The 23,521-nt window shown below is 40.3% G+C and overlaps 1 protein-coding gene across 1 annotated transcript in view; it reads right to left on the bottom strand.

Moving 5' to 3' along the window:
* The window catches only part of notch3 (notch receptor 3), a 45,895-nt gene that overhangs the window by 7,573 nt on the left and 14,801 nt on the right, over positions 1-23,521 (bottom strand). The window contains exons 3-25 of the mRNA XM_077734264.1: positions 21,643-21,785; positions 20,619-20,954; positions 19,087-19,209; positions 16,001-16,234; positions 15,690-15,845; positions 15,179-15,364; positions 13,362-13,475; positions 11,145-11,258; positions 9,453-9,686; positions 9,250-9,360; positions 8,339-8,531; positions 6,746-6,891; positions 6,448-6,681; positions 6,221-6,373; positions 5,913-6,141; positions 5,030-5,231; positions 4,063-4,219; positions 3,795-3,979; positions 3,062-3,194; positions 2,708-2,965; positions 1,913-2,022; positions 1,287-1,816; positions 112-438 (exon numbers count right to left, since the gene is read on the bottom strand). Of these exons, the coding sequence (XP_077590390.1) occupies positions 112-438; positions 1,287-1,816; positions 1,913-2,022; positions 2,708-2,965; positions 3,062-3,194; positions 3,795-3,979; positions 4,063-4,219; positions 5,030-5,231; positions 5,913-6,141; positions 6,221-6,373; positions 6,448-6,681; positions 6,746-6,891; positions 8,339-8,531; positions 9,250-9,360; positions 9,453-9,686; positions 11,145-11,258; positions 13,362-13,475; positions 15,179-15,364; positions 15,690-15,845; positions 16,001-16,234; positions 19,087-19,209; positions 20,619-20,954; positions 21,643-21,785 (4,608 nt within the window). The remainder of the gene's footprint in view (positions 1-111; positions 439-1,286; positions 1,817-1,912; positions 2,023-2,707; positions 2,966-3,061; positions 3,195-3,794; positions 3,980-4,062; positions 4,220-5,029; positions 5,232-5,912; positions 6,142-6,220; positions 6,374-6,447; positions 6,682-6,745; positions 6,892-8,338; positions 8,532-9,249; positions 9,361-9,452; positions 9,687-11,144; positions 11,259-13,361; positions 13,476-15,178; positions 15,365-15,689; positions 15,846-16,000; positions 16,235-19,086; positions 19,210-20,618; positions 20,955-21,642; positions 21,786-23,521) is intronic.

Below are 23,521 nucleotides of genomic sequence, written 5' to 3'. Positions count from 1 at the left end.
GCGGTAGAAGGAAGGGTAAATGTTCATTCTACATGGGTTTAAGGACATTTCAATTAACAACAGGATCTCTGGGTGGCACATGATTGAGAATTAAAAGTGTGTTTGACTGACCCAATAATTTCCTGCTGTGGCTGCAGTTCCCGCTTGAGTCTAGCCTCTCGTCGGGTGTAGGGCCGGATCATTGCTTCGCCATTGTGGTCAAGCCGGAAGCGCAATGTTGTGTGAAGAATGGCGCTCAGCTTAAGTAGGAAGGCCGTGCTGGTGCGTAGAAGCTCCTCCGGGGGCAGCAGCACCACCAAGACCAAGGCGCCGTCTACGATGTCTTCAGGAACTTTTTGAGCGCAATCCAGGCCATCCCAGCCACATTCCTCCGTGTTGCAGCCCTGGTCGCAAAGGCCGTCCGCGTAATGGTCGATACAGTAGGTTTCGTAGATAGGACTGAAGAAACAACAATAGAAACATGGACATTATTGTTGTTGAAGAGTTCTGTGTTATTCAAAGAAATTGGCAATTATTATTTTAATTGCAATTACCGTTTTTATCGCATACAGTAATACAATGACATACGAGTGCCCCGACATACGAGTGCCCCACATACGAGCAATTTGAGATCAAATAACATTTTGAGCAAATATTTACTTTGAGGTAAATTTTGATATACGAACATACAGCCAGGTGTGGCAGACGCGAGAGGCTGCTTTTGAGAACAACATGGGTACTGTTTTTACGCTGCAACTCCCTCGTGTAAATGTATCTCAGAGTACTGGGCGGAGCGTTGCATTTTTCCATGTTTTTCCCCGTTAGTCAGTGCAGAATAATGGGAACAACAATCGTGTAGTGCTATTAATAATTAATAGCTGAAAAAAAATCACGTGTAATTGAATTTGCGACAATATATATATATATATATATATATATATATATATATATATATATATATATATATATATATATATATATATATATATATATATATATATATATATATATATATATATATATATATATATATATATATATATATATATATATATATATATATATATATATATATATATATATATATATATATATATATATATATATATATATATATATATATATATATATATATATGTATATATATATATATATATACATATATATATCTATATATATATATATATATTTATATATATATATATATATATATATATATATATATATATATATATATATATATATATATCTCTTTTGACAGTGTAGAATTAACTGCCATGTTGGAAGAAGAAAGAAAAGCCACTCACTTGCAAACTTTCTCTTTAGCTTTGCAGTCAAAGTTGTCATAGAGGCAGTCTGCATTATTGCATGAAATGTCACACTGACTATTGTTGAAGCTCCGCCAACAGCGTGGGTCGGCACAGCGTGCCCATGGATTGACCGCCAGGGAGCAGTCGCCGCCATCCCAGCGGCAAGCCAAAGTGCTGCACTCCTTATCACACACGCCATCATTGGCCTTGCTGTGGCAATCAGCAAGTGGGCAAGACAGGGGCGGGATTTCGTTGACTCTGCTGGCCTGCTCGCAGCGTTTGCCCGTCCAGCCGCCGAGACATTGGCAGTGAAAGAACGGGAAGGCGGTCTCCTCGGTGCAAAGGCCGGCATTGCGACAAGGCTGCGATGAGCAACCCTCGTTGCTGCGGTGGGCGCACTGCGGCCCACCATAGCCGGGCAGACAGGTGCAGCGTGCCCCGCGAGTGGTGAGAGCGCAGCTTCCGCCATTGTAGCAAGACAACTCACGGCAGGACATGCTTCGGTCGCAATTAGGTCCAGTGTAACCCTGCAGGTGACAGTCGAGATCAAATTCCTCGCTTTTTACCTTTAATCATTATTCAGGAAGGCAAAAGAATGTGTTAGTTGCTCAATGTGTACTTACAAGCTGACATGTACATGTATAACCAATAACAGAACTGGACAGTGAGCATGCTCCTCCGTTTTGACAAGGATGAGATTCACAGGCACTGAATCTGTTTTGACACTTTCGACCTAAAACATACATAGCAAAAACACAAAATGATCAACCAGGAGCACAAATCATCAGCAAACAATCTCGAAAAAAAAACCAGTAAATATTCTCTGATTAAATCTTCCCTGAAATGCTGTCGATTAACTGGGGAAAAAATAGTATTGTTACGCTTGCACATATTTTGGTGATTAAAATTGATGAAGGAATAACATTGTTTTTGTGGATGCTATCAATACACTACCAAATTAAATACAGTTGTACCTCTTCTTAAGAAATTACTTGGTTCCATAACTTTTTCGTAACTTTTTTTTTTGTAAATGGAGCAGTATTTTATATGTAAATTCTCTTTCTCGCTCCTCACACAACTACCAAATAATCCCTTTAAAATTGATCAAAGTGTCCCAATTTTGTGTGGAGGGTGTGTTGCGTTGCATTTCTAAAAAGCACACTGGATTATAAGTCTCCCTGTCTATTTTGGAGAAAATTTAAGACTTTTAAGTGCGCCTTATTGTCGTGAAAATACGGTAGTTTGTTAGCTTCTATGTTTTCTGATTTGTATGACAACGCAACATGATTACCTATTGCAAAGTGTTTATCTGGCAACCCCAGGGGGAAAGGATCTTGCATGTGTGAAGATTTTGTCCCGGTTTGAGTATCATTTTTGGCGACCATTCTTACATAAAGAACCTTAAATGCCAATCTCACCTGTAAAACCGGTCTTGCAGATGCATTGGTAGTCATTAGGCATCTGGATGCAGTCCAGGCTATTAGAAGGGCTGCAAGGGTTGGAGAGACACTCGTTGATGTCCCCCTCGCAGCGCTCGCCAGTAAACCCGGGCGGACAGTTGCAGCGGTAGCCGCCCACTCGGTCCACACAGGTGCCATTATTGAGGCATTTGGGTGGAGTGCTACGAGGTCTCATAGGAGGTGCACAGTCGTCTTCATTGATCTCACAGAGCACACCTTGGATGGAGATAATTGGTGAGTTTATCTTGGGTTTATCACCTTAAAATATATAGAGCCATGTATACGTCATTGCCTGGTGTTACACGTGCATACCAAGTGTGCCAGGAGGACAAGAGCAGATATAATGGCCAACCAGGTCGATGCATGTGCCTCCATTCTGACAAGGATGAGACTGACACTCGTTGATCTCCAGCTCGCAGTTTTGCCCAGTGAAGCCTGGCATACACTGAAGGACAAAAAGAAAATTATGGAATAGTAGTTAAGCATGTCTTCCTTACCGATAGTGAACAACCTTTTGTTCCCAATGGACACATTTTATTTAAAAAACAAACCGAAAAAACCCAGCAATGAATATTGTTGTTTTAGGTCTGACTGTTCATAAGCAATTTTTGGTGTGGAAAAAAATAACTGATCTACTTTTTTGCCATCCACTCTTTAGTGCCATTGATGATGATAGATGTCTAATCATGTGCTGGCCTATCATCAATCCTTTCAATGAATTTAGCATTTGAAGACATCCAACTCATTTGCATTAGGGGGGTGACACTTAATGTTCATATTTTTTTTGTTAAAAAACTTGACGTGAAACAATGTTCTGGATTCTATACCTAAAAATTAGTTTAAAAAAGCATCTTAATCATAGTCTATTAATTGATTACTTGAATAAAAATGTCAAATTAATATTTTTCAATTCAGCCACTAAATTAATGAATGACTATAATATAATTCAAATAATCAGCAAACACTACATTAACTAAAAAAAAAACTTTTGGTAAATCATCGCAAGCTGCCTTAATAAAATAATTTAATCAGTCCATGAACTCACGTCACACTGATATCCTCCAACGTATCCCCTGCAGGTGGCACCATTGCGACAGGGTTTATCCTCGCAGTGATCCACTTGGCTCTCGCAGTAGCTGCCTGTGTAGTCTTCCGGGCACTTGCAGTAGTGTGTGTTGCCTGTGTTGACGCAGTGGCCGCTATGGTGGCACAGCTCATCTGTCTGTATTCCTGGTGACAAGAAAAGAAAAAATGGGGCATGACTAAATGCCACAAGGCAAATGAGAAGAGGAGCGTAAAAACGAGAAGGACACCTCTTTGGCGAGCCGCCGTCTCACAGGAGACCCTGGGGATGTCGCAGTCACGTCCAGACCAGCCGTGAGCACAGTCGCAGATATAGGATGAATCTTTTTGACGACAGCGTCCTCCGTTCTGGCAGGGAGATGAGCGCCTGCACCAATCAACTGGTGTCTAGAGAGCAAAAAGCAATCTTTATATATACTGTATTATAGGTAAGGCTGGCTGAATTAACCCAGATCTAAGTCACATTAAAAAAACAGTAAATTTTTCTAACTGTGCATTACATCACTGTGAGTTAACTCTGCCTCCAAAATTAATTGTTTCTTGAAGGTTTGTTTGTAACGTTCCATAGTTAGAGGTATTTTTTACATTGAATACGCATATTCTATATCATGATCTGTCCCCTTAACAATTTAAAATTATAAAAGTAAACACATTTTACAAATTCAGTTTCTGAACTGCTGATTCTCAAAAGGGTCGCAAAATACTTGTGGTCTAGTCGGCCTTAATAATACTTCCCTCGTGGAAAAAAAAAACGCAAACGAAAATGTTAAAGTGATAGAGGCAACCTATTCCGAATTGATTACCATGGTGAAGTCGCATAAGACGAATCATTTGTCAGAACTTATAACTCGGATGATTCACAAAGCACTTGTGTTAACAAATTTATCCGGTTTGTAGTGCAGTTGTATCAAAGCTGTAGCGATGGTGTGAATTTCGAGGCATTTAAATTGGAAATTTGGTGTTTTCCAAAATGGTTGCTTCAAAAACACTTAAGTGACAATTTTTGGGGATTTCCGGAGTTTAGGGAGTTTGTCCAGGTAAACTCCGGAAATTCTGGAGAAGTTCGCAGCTCTGAAGGCCCCAAACAACATAGCTCCAAGGATCACTGGGACACACAAACCCCACGACCATAACAAGGTGATGACTCATCGGGGGGATTTGTGTAGGTTGGAATTTTTTCTTTTTTTCTTTCTTTACCTGACAGCGTGTGCCAGCGTAGCCTTTGGGGCAAGTGCAGCGGAATGACTCCAGGGCATCCTGGCAGAGACCTCCATTGAGGCAAGGCTGCGAGTCGCACTCATTGACCTCGTACTGGCAGTGGGAGCCTGTGAAGCCTGAGCGACATGTGCACGAGTAGCCGTTGACCTTATCGGTGCACGTTCCTCTATTGAAGCATGAACTGTGAAATTGAACGCATGTTAGTTAACCATTGGGAAATTTGTGCGCCATTTGCAATTTTTTTTTTTTCAAATTTTACCAGAAGAAAAATATGTGCAGTTTGCTATTTGTTTTGTCTTCTTTTGAACATTTGATGTTGGAAAGGCACGTACAAGGATTCTTCCTAGTCTAAAATAAAATAGTACTTTCAATAAATTGTACTTTTGATGTTTTTGCCTAGACATACGTTTTCTCACAGATTTGAAATGAAATGCAATTATATCTTAAATTACTTTCAATTTATAAAAAAAATAGCTATGTGATTAATCAAGATGAATTAGTTAACTAAATTAGATAAATTATGTTTAACCAATTCCCAGCCTTAATAGACACCTACAGGGCCTAATATACACTCTTTCCAATAAAATACAATATGCTAGAAAAATAAAATGCTATTTTTGAGTAAATAAATACATTTAAAATATGTCTACTATAATGGAAATATAGTTTTCAATATGATTATATTTTTGGAAATTCAGATTTTTAAAAAAAATGGCCGGGTAAGGCTCCAGGACATCAGGGACTCTTGTGAGGATAAGCATTTATGGGAAATGGATGGGTGAAGGGTCTGCTGTCAAGGCAAATGCTTTAAAACTTCTCCAAACGCACAATAGCTTTAGCTTTTAAAAATCGCTCCACCCACCTTTCTGTGCAATCAGGTATGTTGGTTTCACATTGAATGCCGGTGAAGCCGGGCCTGCAGGTGCATGTGTAGGAGTTGACGTAGTCGGTGCACGTGCCACCGTTTTTGCAGGGAAAACTCTGACATTCGTTGATATCTAGAGCACAGCGAGGCCCGGTGAAGCCCGGCAGACAACTGCAGTGGAAGGAGTTGACACTGTCCGTACACGAGCCTCCGCTTAGACATGGATCTAATTGGGTAAAGGAACAACAAATTAGGGATTTGTGATTTGTGACGACAAACAGATTCACACTCTTGCGGGCACTCACTGGGGGAACAGTCATTGATGTCCGTGTCACAGGTTGGCCCGGTGAACCCTGGCCTGCAGGAGCACACAAAAGATCCGAGCGTGTTGGAGCAGGTCCCGCGGTTTTTACAGGGGTTGGAGAGGCATTCGTTCACATCTCTGTTACACAATTGCCCTGGGGACAGCAAAAAAGAGTTAGTTTAGCTCACATTTTATGAATTTGAATGGTTCCCGTCACTCGAGACCCACCTTGCCAACCCAGTTGGCAGTTGCACTGGTAGCCCAGGTAGTCTGGGGTGTGGCTGCAAACAGCCTTGTTCGCGCACGGATTCGGGGAACATGGAGTTAGCACTTCGGCGCACGTGGGGCCGCTATAGGGCAGCTCGCACAGACAGGTGAAGCTTGCCACACCATCCACACATGTGCCCTTATTCAGACAGGGACTGGACGTGCATTCGTTGATGTTCATCTGGCAGAGGTTGCCTACCCGGGAACAAAACGCACAATATAGCAGAGTACAAGGTACTTTGGTTTCAATGTGGCTTACCTCTATAACCCTGGCGACACTTGCAAGTGAAGCCATTGAGCTGGTCGATGCAAGTACCCGCGTTCTGGCATGGGCTTGTCAAACAGTCGTTCCGGTCCAGGTCGCAATTCTTCCCGACCCAACCGGGCTCGCAGTCGCAACGGTAACTGTGGAGATGCTAATTCAATCAGTTTTTGTCACATCATTTTTTTGTGGAAAAGAAAATTGTATGCATCGACTTTGTTTTTTAATCATAAAAATTCACTCATTCATCTTTTAAACCATTTGATCTTTATCTCCAGAAAATCTGGGAATGTGTCTAAAATTTCCTGGAGTATGATTCCTGGACTTACTAAAATACAGACTTGAGGGCTTAGAGAACAATATGACAGTAGATACTGTCATTTACACCAGCATAGAGAATAATCTGTATTTTAGTAAATCCAGGAATTATACTCCAGAAAACTTTTAGACACATTCCCCATGCAAAATGACCCACCAGAACCGAGTGGACCTGCTTTTAATACACACCCGTACGCACTCTAGACTGGTTTTGAATCGGCAGAACACTTCCACCCGATGGACAAATAAATGTACTGCAATTGGGTCCGGTACCGGGTTAAAAGTGCACTTTTTACCGGGAAATCAAGCACATTGGGCTCGGTTATAGTCTATAAAAATCGCCAGTACTTTTATTTATGCTGCAGTATTCGTATTTATTCATTTATTGCTGTTTTCGGCTGGATTAAAAGTCATTTTTGTGCATTTGGGGGGTTTCGCCATTGACGTCCATGGCTGTCTTTTACCAGGGAAATCATTACCCTGGACTCGGTTTAAACTTCCAAAGAGCTCCATTATCTGTATTTAATCATTAAATGCCGTTTTCCGTGTAATTTTAGAATAATCTAAATATTATAAATATTTTTTGTATATATAAATATATACAAAATATTCCTGAATACTCTTGTCATGGGAAGAGTATTCAGGAATATTTTTATTAAGCAGCAGCACCATATTTGAACTTGTAGTAGTTGTTTAATTGATAACTCTTTGGAGTTCGAGATACGCAGAAATATATAGTAAAATCCTGCAAGCCAGCCAATCACAGCCAATGTTAAATATTAAATAAAAAGAGAATGTTAAGCGAATTTCAGTTTTTTATATTAAAACTTGAATGAACGAAACTGGCAGCCTGGTGGTGTATTGGTTCACATGCCTCACTTAGGTGTGGGCTAAAATCCTGCTGATAGTGGTATTGTTGTGAGTGCGAATGGTCGTCTTTCTCTCTAAAAGTCCTGCAGCTGACTGATGACCAATAAAGGGTGTAGTCTGCCTTTTGCCCAAAGATAGCTGGGATACAATCCAGCAAACCCTGCTAACCTTACGGGAATGCGCGGTACTGATGATAATTGAATGTATGACTTTGTAAAATATGTTAAAAAATAAAGAATATTTTAATTGTTTCTTTTTTAATTGAAACAACTCCAAAAACATTAAAAAGAGAATATAAAATGTTTGAAATGTTTTTCAATTTTGTTATCAAAACCAAAAACACCTGGCAAAAATGCTACCGAGAGGCTCAAACAGAGGTTTTAAACAATTTTGAAGTCATACCCGTTGATGTCATCCCTGCATGCTCCGTGGATGCAGGGGCTGCTGCCACACTCGTCCACTTGTGAGTAACAGTATGGGGGCTTGAATCCATCAGGGCATTGGCAACGGAAGCCATTCTCTTCGTCCACGCATGTGCCTCCGTTTCGACAAGGGCTTGATACACACTCGTCTATCTCCACGTTACACTTGGGACCTGACAAGATGGTGAGTGTTAAGAATGCTGTGCAAATGAAATTCAAAGTGTAATTATCAGGGAGGTACAGACTCTTTCCACAGAGAGCACTATAGGAAATAAGGGAGGAAATACCCGACCAATAAAAGTATTAAAAACATTGAAATTTCTATCAAGATAAAGTAGAAAACATGCATGATTTCGGAATGTGGGAGTCCCTGGAAAAAAACCACGCAAGCTCAGGGAGGACATGCAAACTCCATAATGTGTCACAGTCCTTACTAGTTCAAAAGGTTTGAACATGTAGGAGTGTCAATAATACTTTTTGATACCCTAAAATATGCCGTATTTTAGACAACTACGGATACAGTAATAACTCGACATACGAGTGCTCCGAGATGTGAGGAATTTGAGTCACGAGTAAAATTATGAGCAAATATTTACCCTGAGATACGAGAATTTTTTTGAGATAAGAGCATTTGAGACAGCCAGTTGGCCAGGCAGCGAGCGGCTACTTATGATTTCACCGGACTGTGTCTCTCGCCACATCTCCGTCGTGCAAATATCTCCACGAGCACTGGGCGGAGTGTTGCATTTTTTACGTTTTTCCTTTTTTTTTTGCATAAGTCAGTGCAGAATTAAGGGAAACACAATGGATCTAAAGCTAGACGGTGCAATGAAGTGTAGTGTGAAGAATAGGCGTATGATGACAATCATAAAAAAAGTCAAAATGACATACCAGTGAACCCAGGCTTGCAAACGCAATCGTAATGGTTGATGCCATCTTTGCACATGCCATAGTCACACGGGTTACTGGCACAATCGTCGAAATTGACCTCACAGTTGGTACCTGTTGTGATAGCAATATTTGAAATGCATTTCTCCCTTGTAATTTAAGGGAATTCCCACAATGAAATTTAGCATTAGTTGTCAATCTTGTACCTGATGTTCCATGCTGACACTGACAGATGTATTTGTTGACCAGGTCCACACATTTGCCTCCGTTCTGGCAAGGGTTACTGTGGCACTCATTTAGCTGATTCTCGCATCTGTAGCCTGTGTATCCGGGATCACATTCGCACGTGTAACTTGCGATGCCGTCCATGCAGGTTCCATGGTGGCAAGGGTCTGGTTGGCAGTTGTTGATGTTACTCTCGCAGAGTGTGCCCTCATAACCTAAGGAGAGGACAACTGATTAGCAGCCAATCATTTTCCAAAAAGACAACTCCAGAGTTCCAATTGATTTCAAGATTTTTTACCTATATTTCAGGGTGGACAGAATATTGTGTGCTATAACATTTTAGAGGAAAAAATATAGCCTTTTAAAATTATTAAAATCAAACGAATAAGCCGTCTTTTTTTGTTTGTTGATTTACTATGAAAACCTATGGCTCTTGTGGCTCATAGGTGAGCTGCTTTCTTGCCCTCTCGCCTTTAAAGCTTCACATCTTCTACAGTCATACCTCTACTTACCATCCAATCTCTAAGTACAAAATTTTCAGGTCATGAAAGTTTTTGAGATGCAAATGAGTGCCTCAAGATAAGAAAGCAAGATCCAAGTTACGAAAACGGCAATACATTTCCTGTATCCGTCATTTTATTTTGAAAATGTTCGTGGATGCATTGCTTAGTGTTTGACATGTTCACTCCACTCTACTGGGCTCTCTTTGGCTGTCTCCCAACAAAAACTCTCCGTGTTTCAAGATTCTATTATGTCCGTTTGACCACCATTCGTCGTTGTGTGTTTGAACTTATACTTGGTGGAAGCTGTGGCCGGGTAACTTCGACGAACTCACAACCGAGTCTTAACCTGAACCGCATCCTGCGAAGGGCGAAATTGTGTCGCGGGGCCGGCGATGGGGCTGGTAGTTATTGAATTTTCCCACGAGATACAAATTGTTAAATTCTGCCACCCCATTATCCAAATTCCAAATAATTGTAAAATTTTGGCACAGAATTTTTCGATATATAAATATATTTTCTCTTCCCCTATGTTTGTCTTCTAAAAAAACTATTTTCACGACTTTAGCTTCCATGTCAACAGGTTGTCAGTGGCTTAGACAAGTGATGGGTTTGTTTGCTATGTGTATGGTGTGCTGCTGAGTTGGGCAAAGCAGCAAAGAAAAGTCCTAACCAAGGCCCCTCGGGCCCGCTTTTGTTCTCAGCGGCAGTGGAAACAATGGCGGCCTGCAGGATGTCAAACAGAGCCACTTCTCCATGCGAGGGAGGAGGGTTTACCAAGCAGCTGGCATGTGAAACAATGCAGCAGGCAATTCTAAAGGCAAGAGACTAAATAAACGTTTAACATTGAAACAAGCGTTAACAAACGCTGCCGTACTTTCCTGCCAACCGAACATTTTTTTTTTGTCAGATAAAACTACAAATACGCGATGGAAAGAAGTACTTGAACACCATAAGGAGGAGTGGGGGTGGAACAGATGAACAAATGAACAGATGTCGGGGTGATGACCAAGATTCTTTTCTTGGTTACTAGTGATTCTCAGTGACCCTGTGATCTTGGGGGCGGCACTGTTCACGGTATCGACCTCAAGTTTGCGAAGATGTAGATTACCCCCTTCTATAAAACAAACCCCACAACAACTGATTAATTGTTCAAGCTTTTGACAAACGTACCTTCGGCGCAGCGGCACTCGAAGCCATTGGGGCGGTCGTAACACTTGGCACCGTTCTGGCAGGGTGTGCTGGCGCATTCGTCGATGTCGATTTGACACATGGAGCCAGTGAAGCCTGGGACAATCAAATAAAGAGGTGATGGGTCAGAAGCAGTTTTGTCCCTTCTTAGTGGCTGGTATCAAAGGTCTTTGGTGTGGTCTGCAATGTCTGGCTCAGACTGGTTAAGGATGCATCATCTGGACACTGATGGAAATCCCATGACCTTGATTGTCTTTCAAGGTCATCGAAAGATGCTAATGCAAAGTGCATATACCAACTGTTAACCTGTTATTATGTCCTGTACTAGTTAGTAAGAGAACATGTATCTTAAACCATTAACAGCAACATATCGTCCAATTGATTTTTGGACCAGTCAAAATAGATTATATATCCATTCTTAGAGAGTGTTAATGATCTAAAACTCTGATGACCTACATGTCCACCAGGCCAATTGGAAAATATTTCTTTAAAATAAATTAAGATTGGCCTGACATGAGTGTGGACGTGAATGGTTGACTGTCTCCTTGTGCTCTGCGATTCACTGGCCACCAATTCAGGGTCCCCCTGTCATGATATTTTTTTAACTCTTTCAGTGTCGTTTACAATTACAAACCTTTAATCATGTAGAGCTTAAATATAAATAAAGTTCTTTAAATTAGTTTTTCACAAGTAGACGTACAATTAATTTGGAGAGAGGGTGCGAATGAATTAATGTGTTTTGCCCTCTCACTTCAAATAAATTGTGGAGGTTCAGTGCCATTATTGGTAGACAATGAGTTAACAAAAAATGTAACAATATCCTCCATTTCCATCAAGAGTAAAACCAAAATCAAATTTACCCCAGAACAACAAATTTCTTGTGGCATGTGACCTGATACTGCAAAACTAGTGTTGATACTTTTACAATCAGATATCAACATTTCAGTATCAATGATTTGGTGAACTTTAGACAAACCTGACTATAATGTTGATTGTGGAATCTGATCAAATAAAATCCCTACCAAATGTGACTTATATTCTTTTAATTCATTGAAAAATACTGTATATTAATAAGACTTTGTGGCTTTGAAGGCTTGAGAAAATGCAGCCTTGAAATCGCTGGGCAAAGTGCCCAGACTGGAAAAGAATTGCAGCATTGGAAGCATGCTGTTGATTAACAATGTGAGGATGGGCACTGTGTTGGTACTGATGGGGGTGTTAGTAGAGGAGACAGTGGGATTGTTTTCTCTTTTGGGTGACCCCAACACACCCTCCCTCCCTTCCTACATCATCTCCACTGGCTCAATGGCGAGATGGGGTGGTGAAGGGGGGAGACGTCTGTCCCAGATGTAAATTGTGGACCTGGAAAAGAATCTCATTAGCAGGACTGCTGTTTCCCCCCTTCACCAACACCAACAACAAGCAGGGCTAGGTTGAGGGAGACTGTCCCTTCTAAATTCCAAAAGGGAGGAGTCTGGGGTCACACAAATGTCTGTGTTCAAGAAACAAGAAGATAGGAAGCTTTTTCCTTTTTCTACTGAATAAAGGTCCCAAACATAGTAAGTTGACATTCAAATCATGTTCACACAAATAAACATATTTTGAAGTGGTATATAATATATTTCTGTGTATTTGGCATTCCATCTTTCGACACCACACTATTGGATGTCTACAAACAAACACATTTGTCAGTGTTGGGACCATAGTTGATGACAGCCCTCAGCACAACCAAACTTACGCACTAATAAAAATCATTTTTGATTGATTTTGAAGTCCATAACTTGGGTTGGTTGCCCCAAAACCAATTGCCAAAAAACAGGAAATAACCAACAGAAAGTAACCCAAATAAGGCCTAAAATCACCAGGAAGTGATCTTAAAATTATTGTATACAGGAGGCTACCCAGAAATAATAAGGCATAATAAACAGATGTAACATGGAAATGCCTTAAAATAAAAAGTAAGTGACCTGCAGTTGAACCTAAAGGTATTTATTGACTGCCATTGTTGATGATAGATGTCCAATTCATTTTGAAATGGGAGGGCAGTAAATGGACATATATTCATTTGGTGCAAACCCTCCCACTTCAAATGGATTGAATGTCTACTGTGTTCATCATCATCAATGGCATTGAAAGAAATTCATAGATTTTTTTTTTACATTCTGCACAGTTGAAATGAATAACAGAAGCTAATCTTACCAGGTTGACAGGTACATGCAAAACTGTTGACCAAGTCTCGACAGATTCCATCGTTTACACATGGATTGCTCTCACAGTCATCTATGTCCGTTTCACAATAAGTGCCCATGTAGCCTACAAGACAAGAGTTTGCACGTGAGTACATACGTTCAAATAATGTCCATTGCTGTGTTTGCATGTATTTTTCTATCAGCACAATAAGAAGAACCTGTGAGAATTCCTGTTTTAACATGTGATAATGACCTGAAATCCTACATTTCTGCACAGCCTGTCTGTGTCCCATTCACCAGATACACGTTAAGTATTCACTGTTAGCAAACTTAGTAAGGTAAGGATTTAAAACTAGGGGCTTGTGGGCCAGATCTGTCCTGTCACATTTTTTATGGCGTGAAAGTAAATTATGCGCACCAACCCTGTGTTTTTCACTAAACCAAATTTTCATTAAAGTTTCTGAAGTCTAGAACTTACAGAGCACCTGCATTTTTTTTATTGAAAATAAACAAAAACAAGAAACTGTATATTTGCAGCGATCAGATCAGAGGAAAATGTGGTTTACTAATGAGACGTCAAATTGAATTGGATGTCTACCAACATAATTGGCAGTTTATGAGTTAAAATACTGAATTAGATGCCTTTTAAAACTGTTCAGGGAGCCGCGGGAACCCAGAGGCCTGTCTCTGGAAAGCAAAAAGAGAAAAAAAAGACTTGGAAGGGGAGGGTTAGTAGTGAGTCTCTGGGAAAAGCCCCCCTTTCCCTCTCTGTGTGTATGAGGGTGCAAAGTGGAGCACAGAGGGGCCCTATTGTTCCACTCCATTCCCACCACTCTACAACTCATTACTATTCACTGCACAGTGCTCCCCCTAACTGGTCCCCCTCTTCACATCCAGTCCTTTAGAGCCTACTCCCAAGTCTAATTTGTATAGTTCCCAAAACCCCGGGATGCATGTAGGACTGTGTGTGAGAATTTCACTCAGGTTTTGTCACCCAGAGTCCAAGCCAACACTTTGACCATGCAAATACCCACCCCTGTCTGGCTGTACAGTCAGGATAGTGCACCCCCCTGCAGTAAGGGTATACAATTACAGTGCTTTTCATCCTATTTTTTGAGACAAGACACACTTATTTCATTTTTAAAAGCCCCAAAGCACATCACCAGCAAAATGTAATAAGCAATCTATGTAGCATATTTACTGAGTCAATCCAATTTGAAATGAATTGGACATTTAGCCAGGACAGAGGAACCCGGCCGGGCTGCTGTAATAATTCGCTTTAACGACTAGCCAATGAAGTGTCATCTACTTTGATATTCAATTAATCATTAATGAGCCTCTGATTAGCTAATTAAAATTTTTCTTTTAAGTTTTTTTTTATCTCAAAGTGTAAACAGAAGATATTCTCCTTTTAATGTATTTTTAAATTTGGGTTTTTTTTAATGAAAAGAAAGCAAAAACGGTAAATATTCTCTATTTATATATTATTTCTGTCATTTTTATTTGTTATATATTTATTATTTTAAGTAAAAGAAGGGAAAATAATTCATCCTCTTTTTCATTGTTGTCCCAATCACTTATTTTATATTTGAGTTTGACTCAACTTTGAAGATGTGCCGATATGTATGACTGATCTGATACCTCAGCAATTTATTAAGGAGAAAAAAGTACATTCAAATGTTATATATTTCCATACTTCAGACATTATCACAATTGAATGCCTTTTTTTGTATTTATCTTGTCATAAAATGCTCAGATTTTTAACTACGGAAATGTGACATCAATTAATTTGATCCATGTGATTTAGCAAAAAAATTGCCATGATACCTGGCATGCAGATGCAGGTGAACTCTCCAATGCGGTCTAGGCAAGTGGCGTCATTCTGACAAGGCATGGAAAGGCATTCGTTAATGTCGATCTCGCAGCGTGGGCCGGCATATCCACGTCCGCATTGACATTGAAACGAGCCCTCGGTGTTGAGACACTTCCCAAAGTGCTCACATGGGTTTGCACCTGAAAGAGATTTAATTTTTTTTAATTGCTCATTTTAAATATTCAGTAACAACTTCACAGTGTAATACAATTTTCCTCAACCCTTAACTCTTTCACTACCAATGACGACAATATACGTCCAATTATCAGACTTAATAATAATCTTTCTGATTTTTCTTCATTTTGACAGGAAGGGGCCCCAGCCCAGTCAGAATGGATTGGACATCTAGGGCGTCAATACAATCAATGAGTTAAAGATAGCGCCAACGCTGATACACTGAGAAGCAAGTATTAACTAACTTGGTGTAAAAGACTGTAGTCCATTGATTAAAAATAACAGACATACCGATGCTGCATTCGTCCATGTCCTGGTTACAAGCTCCCCCCACAAATCCAGCAGGGCAAGTGCAAATAGCACGCCCGTTGAGAGGATTGGTGTCACACACGGCACCCTCGTTACATGGGTTGCTCACACATGCATCCTCCAGGTGGCACAGCAAACCTAACAGAGACATGAATACAAAACAATGCCTATTAATTTATATTAAACAGCCAGCAGGCCACTTCTGCTAGTCATTGAAACCTGATTATTTAGAGCAGTCATTTTAAACTGTTTGGTTTTCACAAACCTGCTCTACTTCTGAGAAATCTACTTACCCGTCTTTCCAACAGGGCATTCGCAGAAGAAGGAGGCGACTCGGTCGTGACACGTGGCTCCATTGAAGCAAACAGCGATGGCGCAGTCGTCTATGTTCTCACTGCAGTCGTCACCTGTCCAACCATTGACGCAGACACATGTGTGACCTCCAATGGTATTGAAGCACGTTCCCCCGTTGTGGCATGCGTTTGGCTGCATGAGACACTCGTTGACGTCCTCAGCGCAGTATTGGCCTGGAATGGTTAATCATTGAAGCATAATTAACTCACATAATATACCAAGATTGTCAAACCGATTCCACGAAGGGCCATAGGTTTGGCCTGGATTTTGTTTCAACTAACACAGCACAGGCAGTCTAACCATTTAAAAAATGTTTTGTTGGAACAAGAAGCACCGGACTGCAGTCAATTTATTAAATCTGTATAGGTGCTCAGATTGGTTGGATGGAAACATGCACTTACTTGGAGTGTGATAGCAGAAAATGAACTGTTTCTACATGTACCACAAAGTAATTTTGGTATATATCACCACTTATAACACTGAAACTCAGGAAACAGATACTTGTGCTTTGTACTGTTAAAAGCTTTGATTGTGTGAAAGCCACAGACGGCAGAGATTATGTAAATTTTATTATATTTCAATCTATCTCTATGTTCGAGTTCAAGAAAACTCCTTAGGGTATATAAATTACTTGATTGGCTGCCATTGAGGGCAGTAGACAACCAATCCAATTTGACAGTAAAGACTAGATTACACCACCTGCAGCTACTAAAGATTGGCTATGTTGACAACATCGTTGGTATTCTCAAATATACTAATCAATCTGGCAATTTTTTTTCTGTGTGCAGAAACGTCTACGATGTGGTGGAGGTCTTTATGGGATTGACACACAATTTGTTTTTAGACGGCAAGTGCTGACTGCGTGAAATGGGTTGAAATTTACACAATACGAGTTTAGCATAGGTACAAGATAAAACTACGACTGTTCTTTAAAAAAAAACACTTGCGAGCATGGACTTAGCTATAGTGAACAGATGAAATATTCCTTTACATTTGTCTTGCTTTTAATGTTCTCACGCATACAAAATAAGTTATTAAAATCATGTACATTTTATTATTTGTTTCGTGAGAAACAACAAAAACAAATGCGTGTGCCGATCATTTCTTCAGTGGCTGAAAAAGTATAGTCGTGATGGGATGTACAGTTGTGGTCAATAATTTACATACACTTGTAAAGAACATAATGCCATGGCTCTCTTGAGTTTCCAGTTATTTGTAAAACTTAGATTTTTCTCTGATAGAGTGATTGGAACATACTTCTTTGTCACAAAAAACATTCAGGAAGTTTGGTTCTTTTATGACTTTATTATGGATGAACAGACAAAAGTGATCAAATCTGCAGCGGCGCTAATATTTGGTTACACATCCCTTGGCCATTTTCACTTCAATTAGGCGCTTTTGGTACCCATCCACAAGCTTCTGGCAAGCTTTTGGTTGAATCTTTGACCACTCGTCTTGACAAAATTGGTGCAGTTCAGTTAAATTTGATGGCTTTCAGCATTGTCCACAAGTTTTCAATGGGGTTTAAGACTGGACTTTGGGAAGGCGATTTGAAAACCTTAATTTTAGCCTGATTTAGCCATTCCATTACTACTTTTGATGTGTGTTTGGGGTCATTGTAGTTTTGGAACACCTAACTGCGCCCAAGACCCAATCTTCGGGCTGATAACTTTAGGTAGAATTTGAAGCTAATCCTCCTTCTTCATTATCCCATTTACTCTCTCTAAAGCACCAGTTCCATTGGTAGCGAAACAGCCCCACAGCATAATACTACCACCAACATGCTTGACGGTAGGCATGGTGTACTTGGGGCTAAAGGCCTCACCTTTTCTCCTCCATACATATTGCTGGGCATTATGGCCAAACAGCTCAATTTTTGTTTCGTCTGGCAACAGAACTTTCCTCCAAGAGGTCTTATCTTTCTTTGTCCATGTGATCAGCAGCAAACTTCCGTCGAGCCTTAAGGTGCCAATTTTGGAGCAAAGACTTCCTTCTTGCACGGTATCCCCTCAGTCCATGGAGATGAAAAACTCACTTGACTGGGGACACTGTTTTCCAGCAGCTTCTAATTCTTTGCCTTTGGTGATTCTCGGTTGAATCTTCACCCTCCTTACCAATATTTTCTCAGCAGCAGATGATAGCTTGCGTTTTCTTCCTGATCGTGGCAGTGACAAACAATTGTTTGCACTGTTGCTTTTGGGACCTGCAGCTACTTTAAAATGGCTCCAAGTGACTTTCCTGACTGTTCAAGTCAAGGATTTGCTTTTTCAGATCCATGCTGAGCTCCTTTGACTTTCCCATTGTAGCGTCTGTGGGCGTTTGCATCCAATGAGCCCTATTTAAATGGCCTCAGAGAAGTCACCAGCTGTAGTCACTCATAATCACTCACAATAAGTTAAGAGGCCATGCTATAAAGTTCATTTCACTGACACAACTTTCTAAGTCACCAAAATTGATCATTTGTGTTGTTGTATGTATATTTTTAAGCCAGCAGATTTGATCACTTTTTCTGTTAACCCATAATAAAGCCATAAAAGAATCAAACTTCATGAATGTTTTTTGTGACGAAGAAGTATCTGTTCCAATCACTCCATCAGAAAAAAAACATTTGTAGAAATACCTGGAAACTCAAGAGAGCCATGACATTATGTTCATCACAAGTGTATGTAAACTTTTGACCACAACTGTACATACCACCTGCATTTTTCTGTGGAAGTCTCACATGTTATCGCGCGATTGCACCTGAATTAACACGTTCTCGTCAGACTCCTCGTGATTTCTTCTTACTGATTGCTGCAGACATTCTTTGCGCAAAAGCAACCAGTAGTGATTGACCTGAGACGTTTTCATAGGGCGAACGAATTTGCATCGCAACTACAGGTGCTGTAATTTTTAGGTAAATTGTTGGAAGAGAATTACTGCAGCCCATCCTCCCAAGATTAGGCATATATCACTGTGACTGGCACTGAAATATGAGCATTTATTGGCAGTACATAATAGTGGACGTCAGTGTCAAGAATCATACCTGTCCATTCAGGTGGGCACTGGCAATTATATGTGTTGACTCCATCTACACATATCCCTCCATTCATACACTTGTGTCCTGGGCAGTCATCCACATTATTCTCACAGTTGTGGCCATCAAAGCCTGCGGATAGAAAGAAAACACTATGACAAACAACACATTAAGTCACGCTCCTCGTTAAGCAACATAATCAATTTAACTCAACCCTGAGTCATGTTTCCCACACTACGGGCGGCAGGAGGCAGTAAAAAGGTCGAGAAGGTGTCCGGCTGTTCACATGCACTCGTGAGGGTTCACACACCATGCCTGCAACAGCAATGATGGCCGCCTCTGAGTCCCACAACCCCTTCGATGTTTGCTTGTTTTATAATCTCTCAGTTTCAATGACTTCCTTTCTGGCAAGAGACATTTCCTGTCAACTCCCCAGTGGCAAGACAGAGGGTCCATAAAGTAAATTCCTTCTACTATGGACATTGTGGAGCGTGGGCCGCCTCTGACTTCTCACTACTGCCGCCATCCCGATTCTCATCGGGAACTATAAATAGCAGGCGGGAAGCCGAACAGGGATGTAGGAGTAAATCCCAGAAGTCATGCTTGAAACTGTGTCATATGCCCTGGGAAAATCTCCCGTCTTGTGAAAACAGTGGGCCTGTGAGCTGTGATCGTGATGGTTTACATGTGTGTAAAGCAACAAACCCCCTTACTCACATGGGGGATAATGAAGCAATATTGTGAAGACATAGTTTAACGTTGTCTTGTATGATGCTAAGATTTCCAACTAAACAACAATAGACAACAATAATGGTAGTTTGCTGCCATCCCTCTCATTTCAGATGGATTGGACATCTACTTGTGATAAAGAAATTAACTATTTTAACATTGATAACATTGATGAGTGAAGGCAGGAGAGGCCCAATGGACAAGAAGTTGGGTGTCGGCCTCACAGTTCTGGGATCGAGGGTTCTGTACCAGGTCGGTTCTCACTGTGTGGAGTTTAAATGTTCTCCGTGGGCTTGCATGATTTTCTCCAGGTAGTAAAGTTTCCTTCTACGTCCCAAACACATGCATGGTAGGTGGGTTGAACACTCTAAATACCCCTAGGTATGAGTGTGAATGTGAATAGTTGTCTGTCTACCTGTGCTCTACGATTGGCTGACCACTGATTCGGGGTGTGCCCCGCCTGGTGCCTATAATAACCTGGGATGAACTCCGGAAAATGAATGAACGATTGAATGCCCTATGATTAGATGTCTCTAATCGTCAATGGCACAAGAAAGAGTTAATACAATGTTCCAAATGGATTAAAGTAGTTATAGCCGCAATTTAATAATCAAAATATCAAAATTTGGGGCCTGTTTTTTTTCACTTGTTTAACTTGTCTCACTTAGTATCTAAAAGGAAATAGAAAGTGAATTTGTATTGAACCTCTGTTCCATGATTTTAAATTGACCTACTGAAATAAATTCCGGGATATTCAAATGTAATCAAATGCATCTGTATAACGAACAAAGTGTCAAATTTTTTCACTCTACCTGGCAGGCATGCACATTCATAGGAATGGTCATTGATCTGGCGACAGGTGCCACCGTTAAGGCACTGTGAAGGAGCGCAGGGCTGGATGGACACCTCACAAGTACGTCCACTGTACCCGGGTGGGCATTGACATCGAAAAGAGCCATGGGTGTTGATGCAGAGTCCGGCATTGAGACAAGCACCAGACTTTCGGCACTCATCCACGTCGCTACGACAGTTCTTTCCCTGGAAGCCCGGCGGGCAGGAGCAGTTGTAGTGGTTATTCCAGTTGGCACAGCGGGCACCATTGGCACATGGACTCGTGGCACATGCATCAATGAGTGAGCAGTCTTGGCCTGGAATCAAAGGTGTTCCTTTAATGACATAATTGACAAGAGCTGATACTGTAGGTATCTTTCAGCCTATGATGCACACCGTATTGATATTCCCCAAAAAATCCCAAGATTAATTTGAAAAAAAAAAATCTTTCAGGACCACAGACGATTGTAGACATCTATTCAGATGGCATCCAATCATCATCCTGCTGTCAACTAAAATGCGTTTGCCACTAGTTGACGTTGATTTCATTTTAACTAGCAGGGTGGAAGTGGATGAATGAATTGGACCGAAAATCCAACACATCAACAAGGGCTAGCTCTAGCGTTGAAAGTGTAGTTCCCTTCAAAAAGTGTGTATTCCGTCAAAGCACCTTCTCTATCTGTGCCGCGCATACCTGGAACTCAATACTAATTAACATACATGAACCTGTGTGTGTGTGTGTGTGTGTGTGTGTGTGTGTGTGTGTGTGTGTGTGTGTGTGTGTGTGCATGACTAGTATGTGTCATTGTTTATCTTCAACCTAGGCAAGGGACTAAAGATGGAAATTAGCCTTTGGCTATAATCTTACGTATTTACATATATATGTTCATTATCATGAATATGAATTTGTTCATTAATATGAGCTATCCCTTATTAAATAAATTAAATACTCCAAATAAAAAATTATAGGATTTTAAGTATGCCATATTGTTTGAGAAGGAATACCTCTGAATCCTCGTTGGCACACACAGCTATACTGAGGAATCCCATTGACCACTTGGCTCCTGCAAGCGGCCCCATTAAGGCATGGTGATCGATGACAAGGATCCAGGTGCTGACAGAGTGGACCGATGAACCCTGGACGACATCTAGGCAAAATAATGCATATTTGAGCATCAAGTCTCTGCGTTGAGTGACAAAAAAAGGTAGCAAGCAAAAAACGAAACGATGAAACTTTTTGGTCTAACTCGGTCCTTTTACATTCATTAACTCATTACTTGCTTCGACATCAATAGACGTCACAATCATTTAAAATGGGAGGATTTGCTTTGAATATTCAGAGCCACTGACGTCCCTTTGTTGATAAACATAAAATACATACCGCTATGGGCATATTAGCTAGTTGTGCTTAAGTTACTTCCTTTCTGAATTTGTCTACGAGCAAACATCACCCACCCTTTCGGAACACAGAAAGGAAATAATTGTAAATTTATGATTGTGAAATGAAACAAAATTCTACTTTGATTATTTTCTTTGGTTGTTTCTGAAAGTGACAACTATTGCAGTAATATGAACCATTGAAAAAAATTGCGATATTTCAACATTAACAGCAATTTGGCCACCACAACATCATAAACTTCTGGTAAGAAAATTGCAATTCATGTCATTAAAAAGCATCAGGTTCTCATCAAGATACTTATTTCGTTTTTCAAATTGAATCATTTTAATATTTTGCATTTACAGAGACACGCATATTAACTTATGATATTGACCCTATTAATATGCTTTTTGATTCATAGTATCTCAGAAATACCACGTGTGATGATTTTTCGTAAAATTTTGCCTTCAATGTAACACATTTGCACTCCCTATTAAAATAGATATGGAAGTGAAAATTGTGAATCAAGGGGCGTGTCTTTCAACAATTTTAAGACAATTTTAAGGATGTGGCTAATATGCGAGTAAATATGATAGTTGAGTGTCTTTTCAGGACGATCCTGCTTTTTGGCTTCTCTAAATCAATCCACTAGGCAAACATGTTTGCTGAGCAGGGCTAAATATCTTTAGAGCTAACATATTGTTCAATGTTGTCAATAACCTACTCCTTGACTTTAATCCAAATAAAAGTGATCACTATTTACTGGTTGTACTATATTTTGCATTATTTTTACTGATTAAAAAAAAGTTGGTATAGGGACATCCTTATCAAGAGTACCACTAAATCAAAGTTACCGTATGAAAACAAATTTCTAGTGACCTGTGGTATTGCAAAAACAAATGAATAATACATTAATTTATTTCTTAAACCGCTTTAAACTCGTTGGTGGTGCTGGAGCCGAACCTGGCGGCAAGCACGTTGTATTAGTGCCCAGCCAATCGCTGGGCAAAGAATAAAACAATTTTTACAAATTAGTCAAAATTTATGGGCAGTATTGTTTAAAATACTTGAAAATAAATTGAACAACAGTTCCATGGGCTGAGTAATGATATTTTTGCAATCAAATGTCATGTCCGGATACAACATTTTAGGATCGAACCTTTCCAACAACCCAACTCCAAAATACACCACATAAGGCAATTTAAACCCCGTTAGATCTTTTTCCTGACTTATATTGTGGTACGAGACTGGCGTATACGCCCTAGAATTATTTCATATTAGCGCCAGTTCCTTCAAAAGTCCAATGTGGTTTTTGTGGAATGAGTGATACACTCACAAATGGAGCCGGGCCATATCCTGAAAGGAGGGATATATAACAAACACGCAATTTGGCTTTCCAGCTGGAGAGACCCATTTTTTTCAGTGTCAGCTAACATTCCTCCATCGTTATGGGTTTTCCGCAGGTCGGCTCTAAAGGCTAACACACCCAGCGATGGGCTGCTGGGA

This window comes from Stigmatopora nigra, chromosome 15, assembly GCF_051989575.1.
Source record: "Stigmatopora nigra isolate UIUO_SnigA chromosome 15, RoL_Snig_1.1, whole genome shotgun sequence".
NCBI classification, from domain to species: domain Eukaryota; kingdom Metazoa; phylum Chordata; class Actinopteri; order Syngnathiformes; family Syngnathidae; genus Stigmatopora; species Stigmatopora nigra.
Note: the sequence above shows the minus strand (reverse complement) of the source record. Positions and strands in the feature narration are given on the sequence as shown.